Below are 14198 nucleotides of genomic sequence, written 5' to 3'. Positions count from 1 at the left end.
GATCACTTATCGAACCATGGATGAGTGTTGGGGTGGAGTGATTTGAACAGAGATTCTATTTGTCTCTTCAAATTCTTTGCAAATATTTCTGTTATTATAATTCATATGTGTCTTTAGTATCTAGTTTTTAATAGTTCCTTTCTCTTAGAATTCTCACCATCAGCTCCTGCTATTCTAATGTATACCTGCCTTTAAGCCCCGTTTCTCGTAGTACTTTTGTACTTGTGGATGTAATTGATAGGTTCTTAATTCTTGTTGTACAGAAGGCTAAAATGCGAACTTACTGCATTTTTTCTTCCTTTGATAATCTACAGCACTGCAATGTGTTCAAGAAATGTAACATAACACAGGCTCTGGTGCAGGATAAATTTGAGAGCAATATAGAGCACTTATTTCAAGCACCCGTTATTTTTGAAAAACTCAAGGATATAGGAGCACAAGGAAGAACATATTGAACTAGAGAAACAAATTCCCCTCATGAGTCTGGTAATAATGTGACTTCCTTTCACTGCAAAGATACTGGTACTCGCATACAAGGTTTGAAACATGAAAGCTATGATACCCTTGGCATTTCTCAGTGCTTATTTGCCACACTGACGAATGTCAAAGGCAGCTGCATAGGTTTCATGCACACATTGGTTGTATTACACCTTTTGAGTATTGCATTTCTCAAAAACACGGGTTTGCAACAGTGCTTTAAATAGCAGATGTATTTCCTAATTTTCAGAATTTGTTAGTGCAAGAGTAACGCTACAGATCATGTAAAAATAATTTTACAGACTATATGTCCATGGATGCATGCTTCTTCTGATGACGTAGCAGTGCCATGTGGTCGGGGAATGAATGTCTATTTCAGATTTAAATATTGGCTTCCAGGCCTGGGTTAGTCTCCTACACTTAGTATTCTATATCAGAGCCCAGTTAATATAGGAAAGTGAATTAAACTAGGAATTATAAACATCAAAAGATCTTGTTCGGGACACTAATGTAACAATCGGCAAGGTTCTTCGTGCATTCATTTCCACATTTGCGAGATTATATTTTGACTGGTTTCATTAATGCGAGAACAAATATTTCTTTATTCTCATGCTAGAGTTGGCTGCCCCCATTCGCATACAACCCCTTTACAGCCTAAAGATTCAGTGTGTTAATAGGCTGTTTTTTTTTTGGGGTTTGCGCCGTCAGTGTTAAGGGATGCAAACGGTGACATACAACAGAACGCAGAAAAATGTCTAAGGAATGCAAGCAGGGCATGGGGCTTTTTAGGCAGATGCGTGTGTGTGCTATATATAATACTCCCTATGGTATGCCTCAGGGTATTTTGTAACCCTTTGGTAGAAACACTGACACCCACTTTAGGGGAAATGCTCCTCGAAACAACTTTTTAAATTATTTGTGCTAGAAATTTGAATGTACGGCCATTCATAGGGAGTTTTATGTAGATTTGAATTGTCATTGGTTTTTGTGTAGCTGGTGTTCTTTAGTTATGTCCTACATAGTGGCAATATATTTTTATGGGCACTTGTTTATAAAAGTTTTACAAATAGTTTCATGCTGTATCTTATTTAGCTAGTTGTATACCGCAAAGATGCGATACCTATCCAAACAGCTTGTACAATTTCTGGAACTATGCAAAAAATATTAGGCCACTTTAAATAATTTTTGCAGATTGTAATTTCAATTAGATATTGGTGTTCTGCTTATCTTGAGGAGCATGTACGCGAAATTTAATTTGTGTAGGACAATTATAAGTGCACCAGCTCATTCTCATGCTATTGTGTGAAAAAATTATTGAAGTATTCTCAATAATTTTTTTTCAGAGTACATGAGAGGTATGCAAGATTAGTATGCAGGCCTGCCTGCCTACTAATCTTGCATACTTCTAGTAACTTTACGTGCTGTTTGAATAGATATCGGCACCTTGCAGTCTACAGGGAGTTGAGTTAACTGCAGCACACTGCTTTTTGTGAAAATTTAATACACAAGAAAGTGCCTGCAAATATGACTATATTTTGCTGTTGTGTAGGACATAACTCAAGAAGCAGCTAAACAGAAGCTAATGGAATATATGAAATCTGCATGAAGCACTCTACAATTGGGTCTCTTTTCAAACCTCTAGTACAAATAATAAAAATATTTCGAGTAATATTCAATCAGAAAAACGTTCCCGTTGCTACAGTGACCTACAACATAGCGATGCAAAGCTTAAGGCAAGTCCTCTTGTGGAAGTGATTCTGGGCTGTCTTCCCAAGGGCTTCTGTTAAAGACGGTGAATTTTCCTGCATTTACCAGAAGTGCAATACTAAAATGTTTGTGAATGTGCGATTGGTATTGGCACACTAACAGAAAAAAAGACAGCTCTGTGAAATGTAGACTTGAGGCGTGACCTTGTTGGACATTTATATTTTGACTCCATGTATTTATGTTGTGTTTTGTACTGAGTGTTTCAGCGGTGACTGCCACTAATTATTGAACATAGCTGCTTCATGAAAGTGCGACAATTTTCACTACCAGAAATTTATAGCAGTGGCAGGCATTAAAATTACAGTACTCCATAACGTCTACTTTGTAAGAACTCGGACTAGCACCAGTTCTGAGATACATATACCCAAAAAGTAATGATCAAATAGATTTCTCTTCCACACAGAATTGTCACACAAGGCTTACAGAAGGCTTTTTGGCAAAGTAATATCTGAAAGAGCAAAGCATGTTCCACCAAGTATGGTGACAAATATTTCAGAGCTGCCAGTCTGAGGACTCCTACAAGCTAACAGTACCTTCAGCACTGACTAGCTTCAATAATGGGATGTCAGCGTTTTGCTGAAGTTAATGAAACTTCAAATATTGTGATCTTGTTTAAGAAGACATTTGAAATTAACGTGCAGTTCTAATCCCTGTCGCTTTTGTAAATATTTGCCAATTATTTTTTCAGGCTACAATTTTTGATAATAATGGTATTCATTGCAGAAAGAGCTATTACATGGCATTTAATAGAAAGGTACTGGTCGTTGTAGATTTTCGGTCTTCAGCATTTGTTCTGTTCCACAGCTGTTTCTTGAAATCTGAAATGATGTACCCATCTCTTTGTTAGCGATAAACAGGGAAATCTGTCAGTATGTTTTGTTTAAAATGGAGCGGATCAACCCAATAGTTAGGCTATTCGCTAATTATAAATTACAACGATAATAGTACAGGTCCATAAAAACAGACTGACGCTGAATAACAGCTGTGCCCAGCTACATCCACGCAGCTGTGCCACACAATGTGCATGTGTTCAGAAGAGCCAAATTCCCCAGAGAGAAAGCAGCAGTAACTCATTTTTCGTCATCTTGTACAAGCAGATTATGCGCTAGATGTAATTTATGCTCAGTAAATACATAAGTCAGTCATGTGAGGTGTCTCACTTTAGGTTGCAAGTTGGAACTTCTTGCAATCTTGCTTGTTTTTATTTTGTTTCCTTTGTGAGCATGAGTGACTTAGTTGCCTTGGCACATATTGTCAAAAGTGTTTCTTCATCAATGGGAATTACAAAATTTCAATTACACATAATATTCCCAGTTACTGATATGGTAGACTTCGAGCTTAATTCTCTTATTTTTCATATGTTTATCTACCACGTAGTTTTATCATTCATTGAAACATATCCATGCATTGCACAGTGGCAACCCAAATTATAAATATCTGTTGCTTTCTACCTTGCTCTACAACATTATGAAGATACAAAGCAAAACTAAGTTTGCAATTGTCCCCCATAACCAGAGTTTCGCTTAGAATTTGAAAAACAATATTGACATCCTGCTATGGTGTGAGAGTTGCTTTGGGCACCAAGTGAACTGCGTAGCACCTGTGCTAGAGTGCACATCAAAGCAGAAAATCGCACCAGATTGGAATGGCAGTGGTAAGTTAAGAACAGATGTTTTATTTCACGCACCATTAATGTGGCTTATCATCTGCTCCTGTTTTGTTTTGTGGGAACGCATACATTGAGAAGACAATTTTTTGCACCAATCTTACCTTAGCGGGACACCAGAGAAAGGTAGAAATCAAGAATAGGTATTCACACTTTGTTGCCCATAGTGTATTATCTGGATGTGTTTCACTCTACAAAAGACTACTGTGGTAGATAATCATAAAGACAAAAGAATTAAAAGAGGTATGTGTCAGTCATCCTTCCATGACTTCCAGTGTTTATAGAAACACTTCTTTCTGTATATGTGCCAAGCCGTAGGGAGGCTTTATGTTACTCAGTCATGCTTTCCAAGTTAAAAATCTGAATAAGGACAATCACAAGAACATTGTATGAGTGATTTGTAAATGTGGCACCTAATGTAACTTATTTACGTGTGTGCTGAGGGTATATTACAGCCAGTGCATAATCTGCTCTTACAGGATAGCATGTGATGAGTAAAAGAAGCCTTCCTCACATCTTCCTCTTTCTTTTGGACATTGGTGCACCATGTGTATTGCTACAGCTGCATGCATGCAGCTGGGTATAGTTTGTTTATGTGTTCTGCTTCCTCCCTTGTCCTCATTATTCATGTGCAATCTTTGCCATAACAAAATACAGCTACCTGTGCTACATATTTTGTCAGCCTGTTTGCAATATGGCAGGATTTGTATTAGTGGGTATTGCAATCTGTTAAATTGTCTGTGTCAGCTATTATACTTCGTCTTGAAAAAGTATGTTTGTCAACATAAATAAACAATTAGTATAAATTTTGCTGTATTTATTTTTGTAATATCTGTTGTGAAGCTTTTATACACTGTTGCACGTTGTATGACAAAATAAAATTGATGCACAACTTTTTAATGTTGTATTTTTCAGATCAATTTTCAACTGCCACTAACACGCACAAGTTGTGGGGGAAAAGTGCCAACAAGAGTACCATAAGGTAAGACAGCTGTTCTTACTGTTAGATTGGATTATCAATTGCCGACCAGTTGTTTTCAGCAAGCATAGTGTAACGCATAGATTATGTAATCTATGTTGGAATATTGTTTATTGCACTTGATTATCTGGGTCTCCTTTGTACATAAGTGCGGCATTTTTTATTTGTTATGTCTAGCTTACTTGCTTAATATGTTAAGTCGTAAGTTCTAAATAAAAACACGTCTCGAAGAACAGTGAAATAGGTTTGACTTATAAATGTTTTGACATTAGAGACTTGTGCAGTGCTTAATTGAACTTCTACATGAGTTACCTAATATTTTGGGGTCTCATTATGGTTCTGAGTTGCATTGCAGTGTCATGCATATGCACCTGCAGGCTACATATTGGATGTTTATTTAAGGCTGTTTTGCTTGGTTGGCTATTGATTCCAGTTTAATAGTAATGAGAACTGTCTTGCTTTCATGGTGATTCTGTGCTGACTAATACATTTGAATTTTCCAGAAGACAACAAAGGGTGATGAAATGTTAACTTATTGTTGCTAACCTGCCACGTCCTTTTTGGCAAGTTTGCTATGGGTTCTTATACGTTGTCTTTTCACAGTAGTCATCTTGAGAACTAGCCGTAGTCGTGTGTACTTACAGCAAAAGTTGGTGACACATTTTGAAAAGCGGCTCGACACTGCCATCCGAGAGTCAAACGACTTACATGCATTAGTTATTTTACTCTATTTGCAAGACTCCTGCACCACACACTAAGGGTAACTTGACACACACTGCTGGAGTCGTCAGACTCATCACGACTAGTTGCCCGAATCCTTGAGCAGTGGTCATGTGACCCTTTATCTTGACTCGTCTGACTCATGCAGAATAGTTAACGGGACTCCCTCAGCAGTAGTCGTGTAACCCTTTTGAGAAGGTTAGGAGACTACTACAAGAGAGTGTGCATGACTATTGTGTGCGGAGTCACGTAACCACCTTGTATCGAGCACAGATAGTCTCGGGACTCTCTGCCGAAAGAGAGTTCGGGTGTCTCCCACAAAGTGTGTCGTATACGTGGCGAGTCCAGACTCTCCGAAAAGAGTAAGCGGTACTCTTTTTTTTCTTAGTGTGTATAATTCTTCCAGAGATAATTAAAAAAAAACGCTAGTATAGTCGGATACAACTTAAGTCGGCAATGAAGCCGCGCCCACGCCCTCATAAGAGCCAGCCACTGTTCCTCCGCGATACTGCAAATAATTCGTTCTTCAAACTTTTTCTGTTACCCAAATAAGGCCACAACTACAAAAAATAAAATTATTAGTGCGTAATTTTATGCCTTTTCCCTCGCCTATTATGGTGGAATGGCGAATGCCTAATTCTTTATTGAACTGAAATAACACGCTTGCTTTGCCACAACTATTTGTTGTGAAGTTTCACGTAATGGGGCAGTGAAGTTTAATGAGTAAAACGAGTTCAGCAGTGAAATGAACGGCACCGCGGACTTTTGATGAGTGAAATGTTCAGTCTCCATACATTTGGTCCATGTCTGTTGCACACCTAATTGATTGATGAAAAGACTCAAGAACAGCAGACGCTCCGGAGGTATCAAGTACGACGCCATCCTGAAAAGGCCGCATGGCGACGATTTTGTTCGCTTCTCTAATTGGCTGACGGAGTAACACACCTCCGCGCGGTCCGCGTGTCTTTGTTTCCAACTGATATTTTTTTAAGTTCTATTCTACTAAAGTAATCTTTATTTTACACTTTCGCTTCCTGACGTGTTTTTGGCAGTGTTCTTCCTGCGCTTCTTTACTGCGCGAGTCCATTTGACGTGGTTCTTTGTTTGCCATGTAAAAGACAGGTGTATCGGAAAGGCGTACCTGTAAAATACACTTTATTTCATTTCTTTCTGGTGGGTTTACGCGCTTTTATGGCGAACGGTGGGAGTTATTCACATTTGTACTATTAAAGGTACCCTCCCCCCCTCATTTGCAGAGACAAGTTACCTTAGGTTGGGCCCCCCCGCAAAAAAAAAAAATCCCGGGTACGTGACTGTCACAGATATAAAATAACTTTCTGTACTCGGGCCGTTGCGGGGCTTAAAAAAAGTTCTTGTATTAAGGTGCATTCGATTTTTGCTGTTTTAGAATAGAATGTAATCTGTCTTTACCGATACAAATTTAACTAAGCCAGAACGGGCGTCACCAAAATTTCCGACAATACTGAGAGACGGTGTGGGAACTTCAATGCCGCGTCGCAATATATTCAATTTCTTTTCTTTCTTATAGTTTCTTTTCTTTCCTTATCTATTTTTAGCATTTTCGTTCCTTTTTTCGGGCTTACCATACGTCTTCTTATGGTGAGAGTGTCCTTTTTGAATAGCAAAATAGCGATTTACTAATACAATTCTAATTATCTTTCTCTTTACTGCCACTTCTGGAATGTTGAACTATTTCAACCCTATTGATGTGCTTCGGCATGTCTTTCCATTTCTGCCGTCGCCTTATTTTCTTTCTTTCTTCAACACGATGCCTCGATAGATGAATGGATGCAAAACTTTAATAAAGGTCCTTAGGTACGCGACTCGGCGCGCTGCGGGCCGCTCCCATGTTGGGATAGTCAGGCCTTGCCCGACCGCCGCGTCGTGGGCCCTCTGGACAGCCCATAGTTGCGCCCCGGCGTAGGGGCTCTTGATAGCGGAGAGCCACTTGTCCTCATTGATTTGTTCAGTGCCTCGTAACGAGGGGCAACGCCAGAGCATATGGTCTAGGTTAGCGATGTGATTACACGATGCCTCGAGAGACGTTTTTTTAAAGCCTGAAAGCAACGTCAGGTAGACATGATTGCGCATGAAGCATGTGCGTCACAACGCGTACGCGTGATTACTGCAACATACCGAACCGACTAGCACGAAGCTTGTGAGCGCTCAAGTTATGCACGCCTGTCGGCAGCATATATAACAGCAGCGACTGCAGATCCCGACGTCGGCTTGGAATTACATTCACGTCCTCAGAAAACTGTCAAAGATAAGCAACCTCGGCTATGTGTAACCGACATTCGCCATTGGAGCGGACGTGACCATGCTTCCGTTCTCGCCAGGATCAACCACTTCGGATGACGAATGCTACGTTTAAAAAAATAAATAAAAGAGTGCCAGTATATAAAGTGAGTTATTACGCAAAATTATTTTCGCGAGAACGTTGTGTCAGCTACTTCGTCATTTTGGATGTAATACTAGTGATAGTGGCCGGCCGGTAGCAAAACGGCTCGTACACGATCGACAAGCTTTGCGAATTTGGCCCGCGACTTACAAAATATCCAGGCTATACGTCGTTACCTCGAGCTATATATAGCTCGAGGTAACGGCGTATAGGCTGGATATTAAAGGCTATAGCCTTTAATCGAGACAGCAAGAAGAGCAGACTTCGACGAATCCTTCTGCTCGGAACTCAATGCGCCAGCAGCATTCTCTTTTTGTGAAAATCACCACATGATTTCGTTTCGTGCTTGCGCCTCAAATATTTTAGCTCAACCGCTACGCATACAAACAGCTAAAGAGCCAGCAGTTAAAGGGATGTTGTGGAAGTCGGGTTTCGTTCGATGTGCCAAAACAAAAAAAAAATATTTGCGAGAGATGAAATGTCTGAAATATTTTTAAAGGGATATCAAAGAAAGAAAATTGTTGTTTAGGGAAATCATTGTGCAAATTCTTCCGTATGGTGCGCACAACTACATTTGTGGGAGATACATTACGTAGCAATGAACTATGCATATGAGAATATAATATGGGTTAGGACCCATAATTGTGTTACGTTATAATAATCTGTATGATGTACTTTTCAACTACGACGAGTCGTTTCGATCGCCCCAATTGGGAATTATGTGCCTCGGAGGCAATAACATTTAGAATGGCTGTCAGGAGCGTAAGAATGCCGTGCCACTTACGGGAAAGAAAAAAAAAAATCCAATGCATTTCCTGCGCTCAACTGAACGACACTTGTCCTCCGTGAATCGTGGGGGCTACTCTGCAAAGAACTTTGTGCTGCTGTCATTGTGAAGTTGTTGTTGGTAGTGACGCCTTTGATCTTTCGACACTGCTGTCCACGAACCTACTGATCTGGGTATGCATAATAACATGGGTATATGTCATGATTCTGCGTATGAGTTACGCTTGAGGCTGATCATCCATTCCCACTGCCATGTGCACCTCTTTGTGCAACCAGACTGATTTCACTACAATGAGTTATACTCGCCAATATGTTGGTATATTTCTAAGGACAACTGCTACGCAGTGTGCTCAAAGTCATCCTCGTCCTCGGACTGTTGTGTGCTCCGAAATGCATGTAGAGATGGCATCTCTCTCAGACTCCGTAAATACGGAGAATATAGTTATTTCGCGCGAGTACTTTGCATGTTTAGCGCATCCGATTACCAAGTGCCCATCGCTGCAATGACGTGAGTTCAATTCTAGGTCTGTCTGTTGTGAGCATCGAGCAACCAGACCGACTCCCCGTCTGCTTGCATGAGTTCGAATCCCAGCAGCGGTGGTGGTATATGTCAATGTTTTCTTTTAAGCGTTTCTTCGGCTATACCCTATACACCGCGTTTTGCCTGCATTTGTACGTAACATCTGACGCAGTGCAATAACTTGCAGGTGCTCCATCCCTGCTATGTAATCGTTGATCGGGTCCGTCTGCTTCTGTGACACCCATTATTAGCCTAATGTGCACGTATTATGCAGGTATTGTGTCGGGGTAAGAGTTGCGCGCAGAATCGACTCGAGGACACCGCTACGAATTCGCGGTCCACTCATAGTCCGCGTAACGGGATGGATGAAGGCTGACGGAGGCAACCCATTACAGAGCTATATATTGACTGCTTTAGCCGTAAAAATAAAGATTTCGTCCGAACAATATACATGCATGCACCGCACGCACGAATTGCTCCGTTTTTGCAAGCTGTCCGCCTGAGGAAACCAACCGGTTCCGTGATGCGACCGCAATCTCTGGTGCAACTTACTTGGCACAGAACGCACCGGAGGGGGTACGAAAGGGACAAACCGACGCGCTATCTGGCTGTAAGGATTTCAACATCAGCATCTGTCCGTGCCCTTTATCTTTGGTCTTGCGCGTTCTACAGTAAATTTACCAGCATCGGTATAGATAAGCGGCTATGGCGTTGCGCATGCTGAGCCTGAGGTCGTGGGTTTGATGCCGCGGTGGAGGCGGAATGCAAGAATGCTCGTGTACTTATAGGTTTAGACATCCGTTAAAGACAACCATGGAGGCACGTGGTCAAAATGAATCCGTAGTTTCTAACTAAATCGTGCCTCAAAATCAGGTCGTGGATATGGGACGTCAAACACGTAGACATTAATTTAATTTCCGCACGGAGTCACAACATGCAAGCTTATACCAGTCAGCGCCGCTTGGAATTCTGATTCACAAAGGAAGCCTATATGCCGATTCGTTCATAATGTACGTCGCAGCATATGATAACATCAAACGAACAATCAAAACTTATGACGTTTACTATACAGACACAGGCAAACTTACATTCTGAAGGAGAAAACATGGATGATGCAACAAAATAATACAAAGTAACTACACATTCTAAGAAAACGATACTCTAAGCACGTTAATGTTACAAGATTACTTATTTGTTTTGTCAGTTTTGTCATCTCATTCATCACCAATTTGCAAGGTTAAGTCGTAACTGACTCAAAGTTGAATACTAAACTATTGAAGCCACAAAAAGTACATTTTTCAGATCGACTGGCAGTCTCAGTAGCGTTACACTGGAACACTGAGTAATGCACTCAATTCTATTGAAGAACACTCCGTTTACTTCGCGTCCCATTGGGAAAGAGTCATACGCACACATTTCAAAAAAGTACATTCGTCTTGCCTATGGCTACTGCACTACTTCATTTCTAATGATCACTTTAACTCAACGGAACCCAAATTTTTTTCTCATTGTAATAAATGCCAGTGAACGGACAGAGGCTCGCGTTAATCGAATCCTTCCCTCGGTGCTATAGCCACCAGAGAACCCAGCAATTAATGCGAACTCCTTTCAACTTGATTACGTACCTTATATATACAACCTGTATAAGAACAACAAACCAAGCGTTAAGATATATGTAATCATATATCAAAGCTACCGGCCTGCTAGCACATCGTTCTGAAGTTCCATCTTGCCGGCTTTACAATCCAATGCCCCTATCAAGTATACCCAGTGCCTACACCTGTATGTATATGTATATATATGCCATTCTGCCAGGGCGCTCACCTTGTAGTCAAGGCAGGCGGCCTGGGCGGCCGCGATGCCGGACGCGGCTCCAGCGCCGGGGCACGAGGCGGCGGCGGCGGCCGCCCGCTGGTGGTAGGGAAAGTAGGGCGAGTAAGGCTGGTACATGACCTCGGTGCAGCTCATCCTGGCTGCCGCCGCCGCCGTCGCATCAGACTCCCACCAACCCACGCTGCCGCTGGGACCCGTGGGGTACGACGACAGCGACGACCACGGGAGGCGGCAGCGAGGCCGCGGTCAGCCTCCCCCGCTGTCCTGCGGGCGCGGAGCACGGTCGTCGGTGAAGTGCGCGACACGACACCAACGTTATCGGCAGTTCGCCGCACGCGGTCGGTCGCGTACGTCGATTTTCCTACGTTCGAGCCTGCTAATGCCTAGGAGACAGATGTTCGGTTCGTCTTCTTATCAGCCTCGGATGCTGGTCAGACAGGTCCCGATGACGCGCTTCAAAGGTTGTCCTGCAAGTGTCCTGCGGCTCTGTTTACTCAAGACCGAGCTTCGCGTTTTTAGCGAGTCAGGCACCGCGTTTGCGCTGACTACAGTTGGCTCGGCTTCATCTGCTGCGAGGGCAAGAGAAGCCGCGATTGCTCTGCATGCCGCGCCGTCACTGGTAACACTGGAGGCAACACAACCAAGGTCGAAGGTCAACTTCCATTCAGCTCCTGCACTGCACTAGACAGGAGGCCAGAGAGGCGCAAGTGCTGCTTCCTCAAACCTGCGAAAACGCGAGGCTTCTCGGACGACACAGGACTAAATGAGAGCGAGCACTCGGCGGCTGTCCAGGGCACGACACACCAATCACACACTCACAAATCCACGTTCAGATCTCGTTCGGACCGCAAACTTGCACCGTCCACGCTACCACCGAACAGCGTGTTCCCTTTGCTACAAGCGACCTCTCGCCATTTGCACGCCGCCGGCAGCCGGCCAGGTTTTGTCGTCTGCTCCGAGCCTGTTCGACGGGTTCGCGAGCGAAACGCCTCCGCCACGGGACGGCGCGATTCGGTGAGAGATCGGGAGGAAAGGGCGGAGCGAGCGGAGGCGGGGACTGGCTAAGCTGCGCGGACGTCAAGGTTTAGGCTATCCAATGGGACGCCGCTGCTTGCGGGAGAGTGAAAGACGGCTGGAGAACAAACAGGATCCCGGAGGCGGAAGATGCTGGGGCGTTCATCTTCTCCATTGCCCCGTGGACAGAGCGCCGGGTACCCGTCGCTTGAGGGCGGTGCGCGCGGTAAGGCAGGGACGCGCACGCACTCAGGAGAAACACGCTTTACAGTGCGCGTGGTTACAGAGAAAAAGAGCAGTACTGCTCAGGGCGCTGAGAATGTCTCCGAGTCATGGCATTCAAACAACGGTCATCGTGGGGCCACCTCTGGCTTCTTATGCAGAATTCAAAAGGTAAAAGTTAACTCTGTATGAGCAGCACTGCGCCTGAAGCGCATAACTACGAAACTACACCAGTTATCTGAACTGCGACTGATTCTCAAGAATGCTGTAAAAAAGTAAAGAATGTTATAAACTTTACGTTTAAAAGAGTTTCTTGTTGCGTCGCCAGCAAAATTTTGGCGTCACTTGTCGCCAAAGAAGCAATCAGTTTGGGACCTTTTGATAAATGGTGCTGCCGTAACGGATCGAAAAGACTTAGCGATTGCCTTAAACCTTTATTTCTGTTCCGTGTTCACCAGGGATATGATGTAACTCCACAATTCAATGCTTTTGACGAAATTCCTGCAATAAGTAATCTATCTATTAGTGAAGACGGTGCACTGTCACTTCTGCTCAATTCAGATATCAGAAAGTTGCCAGGAATTGACGGCATTCCTGCTTCCTTTCTCTTCCGCTACGCCGAATGGTGCGCAAAGTGCTTATGTTTGATATTTGATAAAACGTTGTCGTGTGCAGAACATGCTGAAATCACACCGATACCGAAAACCGGCGACCGATCTCTTGTCTCTTCCTAGAGGCCAATTTTCCTTATTATCTACATGTGAGGAGACACTCGAGCACATTATATTCGCACATATTTCCACTTTTGCTGAGGAAAACTGCATTATTGATAGCCGACAGCATGGTTTCCGTCGCATACATTTCACGGTAACGCAACTATTAGAAATTGTCCATGACCTCGCAGCAGCGTTAGATATGGGTAATCAAATAGACATTATATTTCTGGATTACGTGAAAGCTTTTGATAGAGTGTGCCACCAAAAACTGCTTTTGAAACTTGAACCTATCCTTAAAACCGATGAATTGCTCGCGTGGCTAGCGGCATACCTATCATTCAGGCATCATACAGTACATATTGATGGAATCGGTTCTGACTCTGCCCCTGTAGAGTCCGGTGTTCCTCAGGGCTCCGTCCTGGGACCATTGCTTTACTTGGTTTTTATAAATGATATTGCTGCAAATATATCAAGTAAATTACTCCTGTTTGCCGATGATTGTATACTTTACCATGAGATCTTGAGCCACGACGATCAGGAATTGTTAAATATGCCTCTACGTAAAATTCAGGCCTGCTGTTTAACTTGGCAAATGAACATCAATTATAAAAAAAAAACATTAGCTATGACTGTGACACGCAAAGTCAATCCTTTGAAGTTCCACTACACATTAAAAAACAACACCTTATCTCAGGTTACAAAATACAAATACTTAGGAGTCATAATTATATCAGATCTGAAATGGAATGACCACACAGCGTGCACTGTAAATAAGGCAATGAAGCCAATTGGACATTTAAGAAGAACCCTTAGTAAATCCCCAACATAAGTTAGACTACTCACATACAAAACTTTCATCAGATCAGTTCTAGAATATGCAGCAGTTGTTTGGGACCCACACACAAACAGCATTATTACCAAACCTGAGAATGTCCAACGCGAATGCGTCAGGTTCATATATAATTATTATAGTTGGAAAATATCCCCATCAGCCCTTTTGCGAACAGCCAATTTAGTGACCCTACAGGTAAGACGACACCAAGAAAGAATAAAACTGTTCTACTTAGTTTACCACA

At 42.7% G+C, this 14198-nt stretch overlaps 1 protein-coding gene across 4 annotated transcripts in view; it reads right to left on the bottom strand.

Annotated features, from left to right (window-relative positions):
• Positions 1–12160, bottom strand: part of LOC142584888 (uncharacterized) — a 103573-nt gene extending 91413 nt beyond the window's left edge. For all 4 annotated transcript variants that reach the window (XM_075695214.1, XM_075695215.1, XM_075695216.1 and 1 more), the window contains exon 1: positions 11162–12160. In XM_075695214.1, coding sequence (XP_075551329.1) covers positions 11162–11305 — 144 coding nt within the window. In that variant the 5' untranslated portion in view covers positions 11306–12160. The remainder of the gene's footprint in view (positions 1–11161) is intronic.
• Between the last annotated feature and the right edge of the window lie 2038 nt (positions 12161–14198).

Source organism: Dermacentor variabilis, chromosome 6 (genome assembly GCF_050947875.1).
Source record: "Dermacentor variabilis isolate Ectoservices chromosome 6, ASM5094787v1, whole genome shotgun sequence".
Taxonomy (NCBI): Eukaryota; Metazoa; Arthropoda; class Arachnida; order Ixodida; family Ixodidae; genus Dermacentor; species Dermacentor variabilis.
This window is presented reverse-complemented; position numbering and strand designations above follow the sequence as displayed.